Genomic DNA, 17,591 nt, shown 5'->3' with positions numbered 1-17,591 from the left:
AGCAATACATTTGGCAGTGCAGGTAATCCTTTCCACACAGTTCCCAACCTGGTCCCAGCCATCCCAGTCCTGGAATCCCACGCCCTCCGTATGAGGGTTAAATGGGCTATAAAAGGAGCGGGGGGTCAGCTCCTTGCTGTACCAGATGTAGGAGCCCCAAACCCAACTTTCCCAGCTCCCTTAAGGAATGCTTTCCTCTAAATCCTATTTTATCCAATAATCATATCACTTCCTTTTTCTTTGAGTATGGGCCTCCATGGCCATGTTGGGATCCCTAGGCAACCTATTGTTGGCAGTTCTCTAGGACCCTGACCCTATCCCATTGGGATGATAGGGAGACCCAAACTTTTCCTCCCCAGCAGCAGAAGAAAACATTTGAGGAGCAGGAGTCCAGGGTGGACAAAGAAGCCACGCCTCAGACCACCATTTTGTCCTCTTCTCCAGATGAGGCCCTGATGCCTCTTAACCCTTCCCTCCCCCCATAGCTGATGATTTTCGCAAGTTCCAAGACCTTGTGAAATGGGTGGCAGACTCTCTACAGATATGCCTTGAGGAGATCAGAAGAACCCAATACAAGCTACTGGACATTCTGAACGTTGCGACTCCATCTAGAGTTGCCCTCCTCATTAACAAGGCTCTACTGGAACCCACTAGAACCATCTGGCAAACCCCAGCTACAGTGACACCCACTCGTAAAAGGGCTGACAGAAAAATATTACATCCCCTCCAAGGACTCTGAATCCTCTTCTCCCACCCATGTTCCAATTCTCTAGTTGTTGATATGGTGAACGAGTGGGGCAAAAACCACCATTATAAATCTACCCCATACAAAAGAGATCAAAAGTGTCTGGATCTCTTGGGAAGGAAGGCCTACTCATTGGGTACGCTGCAATTTCATATTGCATATTGCCAAGCGTTGATGGCTAAGTACAACTTTACCAACCAAATGAAATTTGGGTCATTTATTGAGCACCTTCCCCCAGATCAGAGAGAACAATTCCAAGCCACTGTTGTTGAAAGTTCCTGGCACAGTCATCTTTACAGGAGGCACACAAAGCTGCAGACATTGCGGCCCATTCCATCTCTGCAGCGATGGAGATGCATAGGCCTTCCTGGCTGCAATTGTCTGCCTTCCCAGGGAAGTTCAAAATATGGTTGAGGATCTCCCATTTGATGGACAGAAGTTGTTTGCAGAGTACATTGATGAGTCATCACATACCCTTAAAGATTCCAGAGCCACAGTATGCTCGTTAGGCATCTGTACTCCTGCAAACAAACGGAAGTTCAGAAGATCGCAAACTGCTTAGAGATCCCACTCTATACAGTTCTCTGGATTCCAGACATGCATGGAATCCCTTCCCTAGCAACCAGCACAGGTTCCAGAGAAACAGACTCTAACCCAACTGATGTGGCTCCACAACAGGCAAATATCATCAAAGGGACAGTTAAGATTTTGAATTCCTGCCTCTCATTAGCCTGACAGCTTCACTGTTTTGCCCACTTTCCCCCATTTGGAAACCAACTCTCTCACTTCTAGCATGCGTGGGAGCATATTGACAAATTGATGCTGAAAGTTATATCATTGCGCTGCAACTTCCACTTTATCTCCCTTCCTCCTCCTCATTCCCTTTCCCTGTCCTTCTTCATCGACCCCTCTCACAAGCCCCTGCGGAGGCAGAAAGTAAACACCCTTCTTCATTTAGGAGCAATAGAACTGATACCTGCTCAATGTAGGGGAAAGGGCTTCTATTCAGATTATTTCCTCATACCAAAGAAGAATGGAGGATGGAAGCCATTTCTAGATCTAAGGTGCCTAAACAGATTTGTGAGACCCCAGAAATTCAGGATGGTGATCCTGGAAGCTATACTTCCTTCTCTAGATTCAGGGTATTGGTTTTTGGCCCTTGAACTCCAGGATGCATACTTCCATATAGTGATGCACCCGCCTCACAAAAGATTCCTCTAATTTGTGGTAGGCCAAGATTATTTCCAATATTAAGTGCTCCCCTTCAACCTCTCCTCAGCTCCGAGAGTATTCTCAAAGTTTCTGTTGGCAGTGGCTGCCTACCTCCATCGCCAGACTATAGTGGAATTCCCGTATGTCAACAATTGGCTACTCAAGAGTCGATTCTCAAGGACAGTGCTTTTTTGTTTTTCGACCTGGGCCTCCAGCTTGAACATAGAAAAATCCACATTAACACCCATTCAGAATATACAATTCATAGGGGCACTTCATCTGGATTCCCTGGCATCCAGACCATCTCTTCCCATGGACAGGTCTAGACATTATTGAGCCTCATCAAAACAACTCAAGACAGCCCCCAGACCTCAGTCAGAAACTGCCTTCGACTTCTGGGTCAAATGGCCACTTGCACTTTTGTGACAGAGCATGCAAAGTTACACTTCTGCTGTTTCTGGGGTGGCTCAGAACAGTTTACTCATCAAACAGGCGCAGTCTAGACAAGCAGGTGTCAGTTCCTCAGCAGGTGAAGCATTCCCTAGACTTGTGGAAGATTCATCGCAATGTAGGGGCAGAGGTACCCTTCCTCTAGCCAGCACTGACAGTGACTGTAACCACAGATGCCTCTCTTGGGCTTGGGGGCATACCTCAGCTCCTTAACAGCACTGCTTCCTGCTGCTACCTGCTCTGTCCAGGTAAACTTTCCCCTTCCTTCCTCTCTGCTACCAGTTGCACACGAAGCCTTTAAAGGGGCAATTACCCTTTTTCTCATGGCCAGGCGGACAAGGACCCGCATGCAGCTGCAGCAATCACATTTCCTAATTTTTGAATATTTGACTTTGCAACCTGAATAATGTTCTTTTAATGTAGTTTATTTGTATGTAACATGTATTTAGCTCTTTTAATCTTTCTTCATAAGACAGTTTCTCTTATCTCTTATGTATCTTTGTTTCTTTTCTTTAAATTCCCTCCAACATCTTTGATATTAAGGTGATCAGAACTGTACACACATTCTGCGTATGGTCTCACCAGTGCCTTGGGGAGAGGGACTGTTACTGCGCTGTTCCATAATGGGAAGGTTCCGTGCATTCAGCCAAAACTGCAGTGATTATTTTATTCTTTTGCCTCCGTGCAATATTACAAATTCAGACCTACTCTGTGTTTTTGTTTTTTTCTCACATTTATTTTTTTTAAAAGCCTGGTAAAATATTTGTTTTTTTCCCCATCCTCGCCCATGAGTTTTCAAACATAATTACCTACTTCCTTTAACACCCTAGGATGCATATCTTCTGGATGCACTGATGAGTGTGTGTGTGTGTGTGTGTGTGTATATATGTGTATGTATATATATATAGTTTTCTCATGCATTCTAGTACCTGCTTGTTTTCAGAAGCTGTACTGACAAGATCTTAATTCTTAATTGTCTATTTTTTGTTGTTGAAGGTTGACTTTTAAAAACCATGTTCGCAGCTCAGGCAAAATCAGTGTTGATTTTGTTTTTCTTCATCATTAATGGCCTGCTTTCCCTACTGCTTTTTCCCAGGATATCCTTTATTAACATTAACTATTTTGAATAGCATTAACTTATTCCGCTCTTTTGCTGCCCTTATCTTTTTTCATTTAGCTACTCAGCATTCTTGCTTGATTCCATCAACTGCTGTTTTTTTGTTTTGTTTTGTTTTTTTGCCTGGGGCGGCAAAAAAGCTAGAGCCAGCCCTGCACAGAACCTGTCCCCACTCCACCCCTTCCTGCCCCCACCCCTGAGCCTGCCTGCCCTCAGCTCCTCCCTCCCAGAGCCTCCTGCACGCCACAAAACAGGAGGTGCGGGGCAAGAGGCGCTGATTGGTGGGGCTGCTGGTGGGTGGGAGGCACTGGGAGCGGGGGTGGGAGCTGATGGGGGGTTGCTGATGTATTACTGTGGCTCTTTGGCACTGTAAATTGGTAAATTCTGGCTCCTTCTCAGGCTCAGGTTAGCCACCCTGGCTTAGGGGCTTGTATCCTCCCTCTACTTTTGGTCTCCCTTCTGTCCCTCCTTCGTAGTTTGCACGCATCACTCTTAATATTCCATTTGTGAGAATTTAGTTAAATTTATGTCCACTAAGGTTGTGCTTTCCATTTAGCATCACTTCTACTTCCTCCTGCATATTTTCTATATTTCTTGCATTTTCTATACACATTTAAGTGTTTCAGTGCCTCTTTTTATACCTCTTTTTATTCTTATGCATTCATATTTTGCTGAAGAACATTTTTGGGGGGGAGTGGCATGTGCTTCTAAATATGTTAATTATGTAGAGTGCAAATAACATTGACCCAGAACAGCATACAATAATATGCTTTATTGAAGAAGAGTGAAATTCTTCACTATGGAACCAGGCTAGTTAAGAAGCAAGCATTCTGATGTGATTAGCAAAAGCGTATCTACTATTGCTTTTTCAGGAAAAGAAAAGATCATTCTTAGAAACCAGGTTTTTTCATGTAGTCTACTTCTTTTTAGTTTAATATGTTCTTTTGCTAACCTTTTTATCATTTCATGGGATTGTGTAAGCAGCTGCTGGAAAGCAGGTAAATAGAAGAATATAGACTCTAAAGCATTCTAAAAGCTTGTAGGTTTCAGTCCCAGTGGAGACTGACACTCCAGCCTACTTACTATAGCTAGGATGTATTGATTTTTTTTCTCCCCCATTTTTAGCTGCACCACTGAATTAGGTATTGTGAAGCATCCGTCCTTGTGAAGAGAGGAAAAACTGTCATGAACTTTTTCACCCTAACAATAGGGCATCTCAGACTAAACCAGAATAAAAGGAAAAAGCTTTAAGAACTCTTAGAAACTCTGCAACTTAGCTCTCCATACTGACTCTCCTAACTAAAAGGTGTTCCACAGATCTTGAGAAACTAGGATAGATGATTGGAAGCAATGAATTTTTAAAACTGTTTTGTTAAAAAATAATCAGTCAGTAAAAACAATGCATTCCTGTAGCACAATCTTGGAAGGTTAGCAAACTGGTCTTGTCCAAGTTTTCAACAAGATGTTCAGTTACTGTTATAATTGGCTGATGAGTAGGTTTGGACCTAACTAGAATGCCAGTGTTCGATTTCACAGTGTCCTCTGTGAAGATATGTCACCATTTATGCTGGCTTTAGTGACAATTTTCTAAAAAGGAAACTCGTGGGAAATCATTATGCTGTTTATATGTCTCCCTTGCTGGAGAGCATTATCCTGTGATATTTTAGCACTGTTTTCCACTGCATGATGGCATCTAGCTAAGGTTAAGGCAGAACAAGTCCCTCTGCAGTTTTGTGACTATGTTTTACTTACTGAAGGAGAAAAGATAACTGACAATTAAGAATTTGGTATGTCACTGAAAGAACATGTGCAACTAATCAATGACATCCTGAGGGAACATGATTTTATGAAGCTGATAAAGTAGAAAAATCTGGATTTTAGTGTTACATAATAATAATTGCACCCTTTTGATAAAAACGACATTTCTAACTATGTAAACACTAGTATTTCCAGTGTTATATTTTTCAGGCGCATGCAGTGGCTTATTAAAATATGGCAGGAATTGGTAAACAGCTTTTTAAAATATGTGAAGAAAACATGGTACTCAACATAGATGGAATTGACCAATTTGAAAAAATGTTTTTCTGGAGTCACTTCCTAAATTATTTGCTTTCAGTAGGCTTATGTGTTTTAGTTCTCTTCTCATTTTGGAGAGAGAACATATGCTGCTCTTGTTCCTTAAATCAGCTTGTTAAAACGGCACAGGGTTTGGAACTGGACTAGCTATGGTCTTGCTAAGTAGAATTTAAATACGGTACATTGAAAAATCCAGACATTAATTTATAACCCTACTGTGATCTTTTCCTGTTTCATAGATATGTTTTGGAGTTTGTAACACAAGTCTTATATAGCTTGTTGTGCTCCTATCTAAAATGTATAACCACATACTGGACTGAAAAGTGGGTTTATTTGTATGTGTTTTATCACTAATTTTATCACATAGTCAAGAAGAAGCACTTCTTCTGCTTATCTGTTATTTAAAGATTAAGGAGAATATGGTTTGTAATATATGCATTCTTTAATAACTTTCTAACTGAGAGTGTCTAAAATTTATGATTTCATTGGTTGTTCAGGTAAATGGAACTAGTTATGATTGTAGCCCCTACTTATTTGATTAATTTGATTAATTTTTTTAATTGCAAGTCTAAAAGAAATACAGCAAAGATTAGAATTGTTACATATGTTGGTCAGTTGTCATCTGTGCTGTCTTTCCCTGTTTTCAGTTTCTCTTTCAGCTCTTCCATTATATGGCATACAATGGCATACAAATCAAAGGGCCAAATTCTCTACTAGCCCAGCAGAGTTGGGCCAGCAGAGAATTTGATCCCAAATTAGGATTATTCTAGAATGTCATGATTTATTCCTTAATGTTTCTGGAAGTACGTAAAATATAGCTATGACTTTTTGGCATGCATTATCTGGAAAATGTACTGTAGTTCAATGAAACCGTATTTGTATTTCATTGCTTCATGACAGTCTGACAAAATGCCACATCAAATCAAGGTGGGTTATGTCTGTCTGTCTTGCAGTTCTGCAGTTTCAGGTTTGCTGGTTGCCAAAATAAAGGGCTTGAACAGGTGCTAAACTAATGGGAGTAAGATCCTGAAATGTCTAAGGAAATAATGTCCATCGGAGACCTTGCAGTTAAACTAATTTAATGAAATCATGGGTGCTGTATAACTAGTTGTCCAGGCTTGGGTTGATTTGACTTGGAATAATTGAGTGAGCAGCAGCAACAACAAATAAGTTTGCTTCAATAATATGTTAGCATCATCAGAACAACTTCTCTTGTTCAGTGACATGTCCTTCCCCTCCCCCGACCATCTCTTCTGTCTTCTAAATTTACCGGCAGCCGACCTCACCAAGTCACTCAAATTGCTCTAACATGGTGTATGAAAAACTCAAGAAGTGGAACTAAGGGATTGTGCATAAATTACAGATGCCCTGAAGCAGCTCTTGCACACACGATTTTTGGTGCAAGATTGATTAATATTAGTAAATTGTTTTTGTCTGAGCAAATAGTGCACATTGTTATGCAATTCACATGTCCTTTGAATAAGCATCCCCCTCCACCCCTCCTCCCATGCATAACTTGAATGCAGAGCAAGATGAATTTTGCAGCACCATAGTGCTGATTTCACAGAATGTAAATGAAGAAGCATTTAATGCTGCATCCTCATTTAAAGGTGAACTGAAAGGCTTTGTACCAGCCAAGACTTGAGAACTTTGTTTCTCTTGTAAGAAGTGGTGTCACGGTAAAACAGTTCGGGAGCTGCATTCTCTGATCGAGGGTTGTTTTTATTAAACATGTTGTTATGATATCAGATTTTGATGGAGAAATATGGAACTCTGAACTCCGGTCCCGAAAGAAGAGTAAAAAAAGAACTGATGTGCAGATATCTTATTTTAAAATTTATTTCTATTTTTAAGTCTACCCATATTTTATGGTAATGTTTGTGAATCGTAACTAGGGTTTTTTGTTACACAAATAGTTGAATTGCTCTTGCCCCACATGCACTACTGCCCCACATTAACCAAATTGAAAAAATAAGCTTTTGTATTGTATACGGTTAGATTGTATACAATAGGAATGTTGGCTCATGAGCTTATATAGTGTAATCCTCCCTCCCATTACCAACCCTGGCCTCTTGTTTTCTCACCCTGTCACAATGGTTCTGTTCTAACCAAGGGCCCAATCCTGCAAGCACAGTATGCAGCTTTACTTGTGTGAGTAGTTTTCTTTGATCAAACTTTACTCATGTGAGTAAAGTTACTCTCATGCATTGTTTGCTGGATTAGGTAGGGTTACCATACGTCCGGATTTTCCCGGACATGTCCGGCTTTTGGGGGCTCAAATCCCCGTCCGGGGGGAAATCCCCAAAAGCCGGGCATGTCCGGGAAAATCGGGAGGGCTCGGCCGGGGCCTCTTTGGCCAGGGTGGGGGCATGGTGCCGAGCCGGGCCGGGCGCGCGGTGCCGGGCCGGGGTCGCAGTGCCGGGCCGGGGTGGGCGCAGGGCCGGGCGGGGAGCCGGGGGCGCAGGGCCGGGCCGGGGTCCGGGAGCCGGTCCGGGAGCCGGGGGATCCGCGGGGCCGCGAGCCGGGAGGGCCGCTGGGTCCGCTGGGCCGGGAGGTCCGCGGGGCCGGGAGCCAGTCCAGGCCCGCGGGGTCGGGAGCCGGGGGGTCCGCGGGGCCGGGAGCCGGGGGGTCCGCGGGGCCGGGAACCGGGGGGTGCGCCGGGCCGCCGGCAGTGCTGGGCGGGCCGGGGGTGGTCGTGCCGGGGGCCGGCACCCCAGGGCCCGAGCCGACCCAGGCTGGAGCCGCCGGGGGGGCCAGCCTGGGCCGCGCCTCCTCCCCCCACACCGCCCCTTACCTGCTACAGGCTTCCCACGACTCAAATGTTCGTGGGAAGCAGGGGAGGGGGCGGAGACTTTGGGAGGGGGCGGAGTTGGGGCTGGGGCGGGGCCGGGGCCCCTGGGAGTGTCCTCCATTTGGAGGCACAAAATATGGTAACCCTAGATTAGGCCTCTGAGATGGAAAGCTCTTCAGTAGAGTGACTATGCCTTTTATCTGTTAAGTGCCATACATCCGTATGGCTTTTGTAGTAACAAGTGGAGATGTTCAGCAGTATGAGTGACAAGTGAATAGGGCCTTAATCCTCCAGAGAAACCATGACATGTATTTGTGAACTATTTTATTTGTCTTATGTGAGGAGTGGAGACCAGCTACGAACTGCCTCCTACCAGTTACTATAAAACTGTAGAAGTCTATCGTGTTCTTAAAAAATCAGCCTGTCTCTCATGGTGAATGGGTATTTAAAAATCCCATTTACCTGTTGTGTCCTTTTCTATTAAATCTGTTTCTAATTAATTTACTAATTTACTCATAAAACTACAAATCATCTGTTTGGTGAAAAATATTTGGGAAGGGGAATGGATTCCAAGCCATACATTATTAATACGGAACAGTATGGCAGGTCTAGATAGTAGCTCTTTCACCAGGCCTTTGTCATTGGTGACCACACTATAGATGTGACCAGTGCATTGTAAGCCGATCTGTCAAGCCAAACAAACAATTCACCTTGTTAACATTCCCTAAATCTTGCATTAATAACACCGAGTAAGCCCATGAACACACAGGAGAGTTCCTTTTTCCTACTGCCATGATGGATGGGATACTTTCAAGTGCTGGAAATGAAGTAGCTGAGGTCATTAAGCATGTGCTGCTGTTGATTTTGATTTTAAAAGAGGACAACAAAATCAAAATTTTATTCTGAAATGAATGTACCAAAAATCAAATTTAAGCTTCAAACTTATAGTAAATCTTTTCTTGGATAAATGTTTGTCACTGATACTGGCATGGGAAAGGGCAGTCTTGCATCACCATAATCTGACATAATCTCAGAATTTAGTAACACAGATTGTGGTATTGGAAGATGTTGTGTGACTAGAAAAGAATTGGAGTAATTGTGGTTTGCTTATTAAAAGTTATTGTTAGATGATAAATAAAAAGAATGAGAAAAGAACTGAATGATATTGTGTATTTTCTGTATTACAGACTATCATTTTAGAAAATGAAGATCTCCCCAAAATATTTCTAGACTTCTTGAATGTTCGGCATGTTCCTTCTCTGCCGAAGGCAGAAAGTTATGGGTAAGAACACATTAACTAAAACAACTCCAAATGTACAGAAAAACAAGGCAGAGCTGATTCTCCTCTCGCGCTGTATTAGTTCTCTGACGATTTAACACCATTGATTTTAAATGGACTTGCTGTTAACTTACACCACTATAACTAAAAGAAGCATTAGTTTCATTGTGGGTGTATTTGCATAGCTATAAAAACATGGTAAAATAAAATACATCCTGTACAAAGACAGAAGGGTGACATTTATTGTATATCCATTGAAAGTAAAGCAGAAACAGGCTTAAATGAGAGCAAGATAGAAAAAATGGGGTTTTCTAACAGATCTTTGAAATACCTACCAAAAATTCTTTTTAAAGAAATCCACAAGATTTCCAGTCTGGGGAGGGGCGGGGCAGGGTTTGGAATCTGGTTTTACTTATATGGGGGCAAATTGTAACTGGTGACCCTCAGTGCATGGCTTCCCTCATCTCCATGGTGGCATAGACTATACCAGTGTCCACAGTTCCCTTCCAGGAAAGGGTTCAGGGTTGGTTTGGATGAAGGGGGCACGAAGATGAACATTATCCTCCCTTCAGTATACCAGAAATTCCCAGAATAATATAGTCAAATTATATTACATTCTGCTGTACTTTCTACTCTTAGGGTGCAATTCTCTGCTATGCCTCTAAGAGGTGCAACAGAGAACTCTTGGCTTTGTTGAAGGAGGGTGGGTAAAGAGGTTTAAAACCATGTTTGTGCCATCCCTATCCTGAGCCTACCCACGAGCAGAGCAGACCCCGAAGTAATTTAGACAGCCCTTCCTTGGCTCCCCTACAGGTTGCATCACTGCCCGGAATCCCCACAGTATTGTGTGCTGCGGCCCTGCCCCGACCCTTTCCCTAGCATGCTAGGGCTTGAGATGGTCCTAGGAAAGTGGCCTTATAACTGTCTTCCACAGTTCCTGCACCAGGGAACCCTTCCCCAAGCAGATTGGGGGGGGGTTGGAGCCCCTTTATTCTGCTACAGCCTTTTTACCTGGCTGGAACGTGGGTAAGGATCTCACTCCCAAAGCCTAACTGTGGTCAAGGAAGTTGCCAGTAGAGCTGTGCTGTCAGTCAGTGGGGCTAGAGCCACAGCAGACCAGAACTGATGTTCGTCCATCGTTATTGATGAAGACCTCAACAACTCATTCTTTCGATGACTGGGCTCTGTGCGTCCGAAGATGACTGATCAGTCTGATTCCGGCGTGGAACCTCCTGTCACACGTCGGGCAGACATGTAATGGCACTGTCAATGATGTACGAGCAGCTCTGGATTTGCGCAGCTCACGCTTTTTTTCAGCCTCAGCAATGCACCTCACCTCAGAGGTATTACTGCCTGTGTGAATGAGGCTGTGCCATGCTGAACGGTTCAGTGCGAAGGTTTCCCATGTGGCGGTGTTGATCTCGAAGGACTTCAAGAGGTCTTCAGCGTGTCCTTGAACCGCTTCTTTTGTCCTCCATGGGAGCGCTTTCCCTGAGTGAGTTCTCCGTAGAAGAGCTGTTTAGGAATGCGTTCATCTGACATTCTCACAATATGTCCGGCCCACCTGGTCTGGGCTCTCATCAGCAATGTGTGAACTGATGGCAGACTGGCTCTAGTAAGGACATCAGTATCAGGCACTTTGTCCTGTCATCTGATTTTTAGAAGCTTTCGCAGACAGGAAATGTGGAAGTGATTGAGCCTTCGTGCATGACTCCGATAGACAGTCCACGTCTCGCAGGCGTACAGAAGAGTTGGAAGCACCACTGCTCGGTAGACCTTCAGCTTCGTTGGTAGGTTCCCAAACATTGGAGCGCAATCGGCCAAATGCAGACCTGGCTTTAACAATTCTGCAGTTTACTTCATCATCGATTGACACTGCTCGGGAAAGGGTACTGCCCAGGTACGTGAAGTGGTCCACTGTCTGAAGTCTCTGTCCATTTACAGTGATGGACGGTTCTGAGTACGGAGCGTGGGGAGCTGGCTGGTGCATGACCTCAGTCGTCTTGATGTTAATGGTGAGACCGAAGTTGTTGCATGCAGTTGAAAACTTGTCCATACTGGCTTGCATTTCTGGCTCTGTACTAGCATTCAGAGCACAATCATCGGCAAAGAGAAAGTCTTGAAGTACAGTTTCCTTCATCTTGGTGATGGCACGCAGTCGCCTCAGATTGAATAGTTTCCCGTCAGTTCTATACTTCAGGCCTACTCCTTCAGTGCAGTGATGAAAGGCATCAGTCAAAGTGGCAGAGAATATCATGCTGAACAAAGTGGATGCTAAAACACACCCTTGCTTGACGCCGTTGGTGACTGGGAAGACCTCAGATGTTTCACCGTCATCCAGGACATGAGCCATCATACCGTGATGAAATTGACATACCATTCCTATAAATCTGTCTGGACAGCCAAATTTCGACATGATCCTCCACAGGCCCTGGTGACTGACAGAGTCAAATGCTTTTGTGAGGTCCACAAAAGTTGTGTAGAGTTCACGATTCTGCTCTTGACATTTCTCCTGTAGCTGACGCACAGCGAAGATCATGTCAATAGTCCCACATCCCTTGCAGAAGCCACACTGTGATTCTGGCAGTAAGCCCTTCTCCAGGTGAATGATCAATCGGTTCAACAGAACCCGTGCAAGAACTTGCCCCGCTGTAGAAAGCAGCAAGATTCCACGGCGATTGCCCTTCCTCTTATAGAGGTGCAGGATGGACGCGTCTCTAAATTCTTGTGGAATGGTTCCCTGCTTCCAGAAGGACTGAAACAGCTCAGTGAGTTTCCGTAGCAGCACGGGTCCACCGACTTTGTACACCTCTGCTGGTATGGCATCTGACCCTGGGGCTTTGCCACTTGACAGCTGATTGATAGCTTTCTTCACTTCGTCCTCTTCTGGTGAAGCATCCATAGAGTCATTGACTGCAACCTGGGGCATCTTGTCAATGGCCTCATCATTGATGACTGAGGGGCGATTGAGAATTGCTTCAAAGTGTTCAGCCCATCTCTGGAGAATCTGCGTCTTCTCTGTAAGGAGCACAGTACCATCAGAGTTCAGGAGGGGAAAGCTTCCAGAAGACTGTGGACCATAGAGTGTGTTAAGGGCTTCATAAAACTGCTTATAGTCATTCCTGTCTGCATATGCCTGTATTTCATCTGCTTTGGCGCTCAGCCACAAGTCCCGCATTTTGCGCAGTCGGTTCTGTACTGTTCTGCGAGCGTTGATAAGGCGGTCGTCTTTGCCGCTGAGGATGGATCGTTTTGATATGCACGATGCAGGCGGTGCTTCTCAGCAAGTAAGGCCTGGATTTCTGCATCATTTTCGTCAAACCAGTCTTGCCACCTGCATATGGAGGGCCCCAATACCTTCGATGCAGCTGTATGGACAGTGTTGCGGAATCGCTCACAGTCTTTCTCAGCGTCATCCTCAATACGAAGATCAGCAAGCTCATTCTCTAGGTCTTCTGCTAGATTTTCAATGATGCGGCTGTTCTTCAGCTTCGACACGTTGATCCTTTTGAGAGCCTTACAGCCTTGTGGTCATCTCTTCAGCATGATTCGGAGCTTCATTTTGGATACTATGAGCCTATGATCTGTCCAACAGTCAGCGCTACACATAGCTTTTGTAACCCTGACATCTTGTCTGTCCCTTCTCCTGATGACGACATAATCGATCAAATGCCAGTGCTTGGAACGGGGATGCATCCACGAAGTCCTGTTACGGGTAGGAAGGCAGAAGACAGTATTGCTGATCAGAAGGTCATGTGCCACACAAGTTTTCAGCAGTAACAGGCCATTGCTGTTACACTTTCCCACTCCATTTTTCCCGATGACTCCTTCCCAGGCTGCGGCATTGCATCTGACACTTGCGTTAAAATCGCCAATCAGAATCCGCTTGTCTGTGCGGTGCACTGACGATAGCAGAGTATCTAGTTCTTCGTAGAATTTATCCTTCACATCCTCTGGGTTGGTCATTGTAGGAGCATATGCGCTGATCAAAGTAGCTTGTTTTCCTTTTTGAGGCAGAAGCTGCATTGTCATGAGCCGGTCATTTATACCCTTGGGGGAACTGGCAAGTTTCCGAACAAGATGATTCTTGATGGCGAAGCCAACTCCAGATTCGTGACGCTCATCACTGCTGTAGCCACTTCAGAAGAATGTATAGCCACCGCCTGACTCGGACAGCTGTCCTTCATTAGCAAGGCGAGTTTTGCTAAGGGCTGCAATGTCAATGTTGTAGCGTGCGAGCTCTCTAGCGACAAGTGCTGTTCTTCTCTCCGGTCTGTCTGCCGTGATGTTGTCCAGTAACGTGTGCACATTCCATGTGCCAATAGTGATCGGTGTCACTCTAAATTTTGTTTTCGTTTTTGTTCGACCGCTTTTATGGGATCCCCGCCAGCCGCGGTATGCTGGTCAGGGTAAGGTGAAGCAGGCAATGTTTAGGGCGCCTTTTCTAGCCCCTTCCTCGTTCTACGGAGGTGAGCAGTGCAATCCTGAATAGGGCTGCTCAGTCGCTCAAGAAGATGCCGAGCTCCACTGCTGCTTCGGTCAGTGAGGAACAACCATTATGCCTGAGCCGCCTATGTGCAGGTCCGCGGCTACAGCTCCCAGTGTATCCACACCTGCTGCTTCGTCGCTCGCCCATCGCCACAGGACTTGATATGATGTAATATGACTAGAACTACTATGGAGGCAAAGGGATCTTGGACAGGGTTTGTGGGTCAGGTCTTTGCTTTCTTCCACACTGTAGTAAACACTGCCCCCACACCCCCCAGCATAAGAATGCAAAGGAAATTGTCAGGGCAGCCTCATAGCCTTTTGTACTCCCTTACATGGGTGTTTCCAAAAAGACTTAGATCTGGGTCATGATTTTTCACAAAACCTTTGTACTTGTAGTTCCAAACTGTGAGCTTGGGAAATCATTGTTCACATTCAATACATACAGCATCTCTTTAAGATATGTAGAGTTTACTTTACTTATCATACACTTGATATTGGTTTGAAAATGCTCATATAACAGCAAACATACGTCACTTATAGCTAATGTAATGTTATCTGTTATGCTGCTGTCAATAATAATAATATGAAACATAAATGTACTAACTTTATTATCCCCCCAAAAATGTAAATATGCCAGCTTTAGTGATTTAGGGATAAGCTACTTGACACTCTTCTCTTGTAGTTAATGATGTCAACCAGAATCTCTCAGTGGAATTGTACCCCACCACTTTTATATATTTATGCATATGAATCTATTCCAGTGAAATACATGTTGTCACTTACAAGCTGGGATCACAATAAAATCATGAGAGTTCTTCCATATTAATTGCATTGCATTACATAGCCACTGACCAGAAAAAGGGTCTTTCCTTTCATAGCTGTTATTAACAGCTTTCTTTGTATATGGAGTTGTATGTTAATGCTGTTATAAGCAAGCATAATCTAATTTGTCTGCATTTTTGTTTTAGTTCATTTGATGAAACAGAATCTGAAGAATCAAGGTGAGCAATTCATAATTACTGTTAGCATTTCTAGACAATTAAATGTGATGTAAGTAAATAAAAGCCATGCTTCCTTTGGTAATTTTCCTAAGGAAATTGGTTTAACAGTCTACTAATATAGAAAACAAAGACACTGAAGTAATTAGATATATATGTATATATAGATAGATATAGATATATTTCACACATAAAGGGCATCCTACATTTGTTCCAGCAATTGACAAAATAACAATAGCTTGACATTAAATGTTGGGTGAATTTGTTAAACACTGCATCTGGTTTCATAAATTGGACCAGATCTGTTTGTATTATGAATTGCACAACTCTCTCTTTAATTTATATTCTGGAATTTCTTACAGAAACAAAAGGGACACCTTCAGTTTAACTCTCTCTGTGAACATTTTTACCCCATGCTGGGTGTTGGTTGTAACAGGACTATAATTGGAAAAAAAATGAGATCTTTTCCATGCTTTTGACAGAACTTTGCATACATTGGGTTTCACTGTATACAGTCAGTCAGTTAGTTGCTCCTGTTGTTGGCATGGGTCTTTCACATGGGAAGAGATGAATATTTAATAAAAACTAAAACCAGGAAAATGGGATTGTAAAATCTGAAAGCTTGGCAAGAGCATTCGGATATAGAACCTAAAATTACTTCTCATTTAAAAAGGAAAAAAAACTATTCCTGCTCTGGCCCCTTTGCTCTAGGTAAAAGACTCAGAGCAGTGTGAACGGGCCTTAGCCTGCTACTGGTCGGGGAAGGTTCCCTTGACGTAGCTATTGTGGACAGCAGCTATAAGGCTGCCTCCCAATTATACTCTCACATGCCTTGGCGTAGGGGGTGTGCTGGGGTAGTATCTGGGGCAGGAGTATTGCACAGATTCCAAGTAGTTCTGTGGCCCATTGGGCAGCCCAAGAAGCTAACCTAATGTAGAGGTTGCCCCATGGTAGTCTAAATATTCTTACGGACCACAGAACAGCCCAGAATCAGGAGGTCTCAATGGTGGCTTAAAGCCATCATCACCACTACCACCACCACAGGAGTGTGACCCCTTCACCTCAAATTTCAAGCTGATGCTGTCACGTTAAGTGTCACTAAGCAATAGTGAGCTTTGCTCCCAGAAAATTTTCTCCTTTCCACAGAGTTTGTGCATATAAACATACTGACGTTATTCCTGAGCAGCTTGGGTCACCTCACTTTATCAAAGGTAGTTTGTAGTATATCCTGTTTACCGTCCCTTGATGCTGACATTCCTGTTCTTGACCTTTCCAGCAAACTGTCCCACCAGCCTGTGCTGCTGTTCCTAAGGGATCCATATGTCTTGCCTGCAGCCAACGGTAATCAAACTTGTCATCTGTTAACAGCTCTTTACTGATCTGACCCTACACCACATAAACCACATTATTATTAATACAGGCCTTGCCGAGTGATACTGGTCCAAATTCTAATAATCTGCCAATAAACCAATAGTTCTTATATAAAGCTCTTTAAAATCCTAATTGGGGCAGATGATTTATATGAAGACATTTTTTTCTCTCTGTTGTTTTTCTAACCAAATCTACTGTGGATTCAAATCATAAAAAGACGTAAAATACTACTTCTCTTTTTTTTGTTGACTGTGTAGGTTCTTTTGCCTGCAGGGTTTGATCTAAAGATACAGTCCTTTTTATGTGCTTTTTCCCTAAACACCAGTCGAGCTGCTGTGAGCATATTTGTATTTCCACTTGGATTATTGTCATTTCTTATCATTTCTAAACTGTAGGATTTTTTTTAAAGATTGTATGTTTTGCGCATAATAGATGTGTTTGGAGGAGATTTACGTTACCCTTGATCTGTTAATATGTATTTCAAAAGAACATTTGGAAGAAGTAGTCCTAATCCACCATCTCTTTTACTGTTCCCCCCTCCCCTTTGTAAAAATAATTCAAGGACTTTTTCTCTGTGTTTTCTTCCCAGAGATTACGTTGTTGGCACAGATTGCACAGTGTTCCTACATTGTTCATTTGAATTGATAGAACTGTTGCCTTTTCCACGCTTTTGTATAAGGAAATGTACATTTGTGTATATGTAAATGTCAATATGAGAATTTTCCAGTTCAACTGTAAATTAAGATTTTCCAATGAGAAAAAAAATTAACAAATTGCTCTTACTTATTTATTAAGCTCTGTTTGCCTGAATGTAGGCTGCTAACAAAAATTAAGCAGATAGCTTTGGAAATAAGCTGACACTGTGGAGGTTTCCCCACATGGCTCTGCGAATATCCCAGGTGTTCAAAACATGCATCAAGAAATCATAAGATTGTCTTAAATCAGGAAATTTAAAATAATAATAATAATAAAAGTTGCGGTCTTTGTGTTTGCCTTTGGTTTCTCAGCCTTTGGAGTGCACTTCCTTCACATTTTCAAGCTTTTTTCCAAAACCATGAGAG

General features: G+C 43.4%; 1 protein-coding gene across 1 annotated transcript in view; it reads left to right on the top strand.

The window, feature by feature from the left end:
• The window catches only part of SNX24 (sorting nexin 24), a 145,213-nt gene that overhangs the window by 116,301 nt on the left and 11,321 nt on the right, over nucleotides 1-17,591 (top strand). Inside the window, exons 4-6 of the mRNA XM_054031557.1 lie at nucleotides 9,579-9,673; nucleotides 15,130-15,162; nucleotides 16,436-16,500. Coding sequence (XP_053887532.1) covers nucleotides 9,579-9,673; nucleotides 15,130-15,162; nucleotides 16,436-16,500 — 193 coding nt within the window. The remainder of the gene's footprint in view (nucleotides 1-9,578; nucleotides 9,674-15,129; nucleotides 15,163-16,435; nucleotides 16,501-17,591) is intronic.

This window comes from Malaclemys terrapin, chromosome 6 (assembly GCF_027887155.1).
Source record: "Malaclemys terrapin pileata isolate rMalTer1 chromosome 6, rMalTer1.hap1, whole genome shotgun sequence".
Classification (NCBI taxonomy): Eukaryota; Metazoa; Chordata; order Testudines; family Emydidae; genus Malaclemys; species Malaclemys terrapin.
This window is presented reverse-complemented; position numbering and strand designations above follow the sequence as displayed.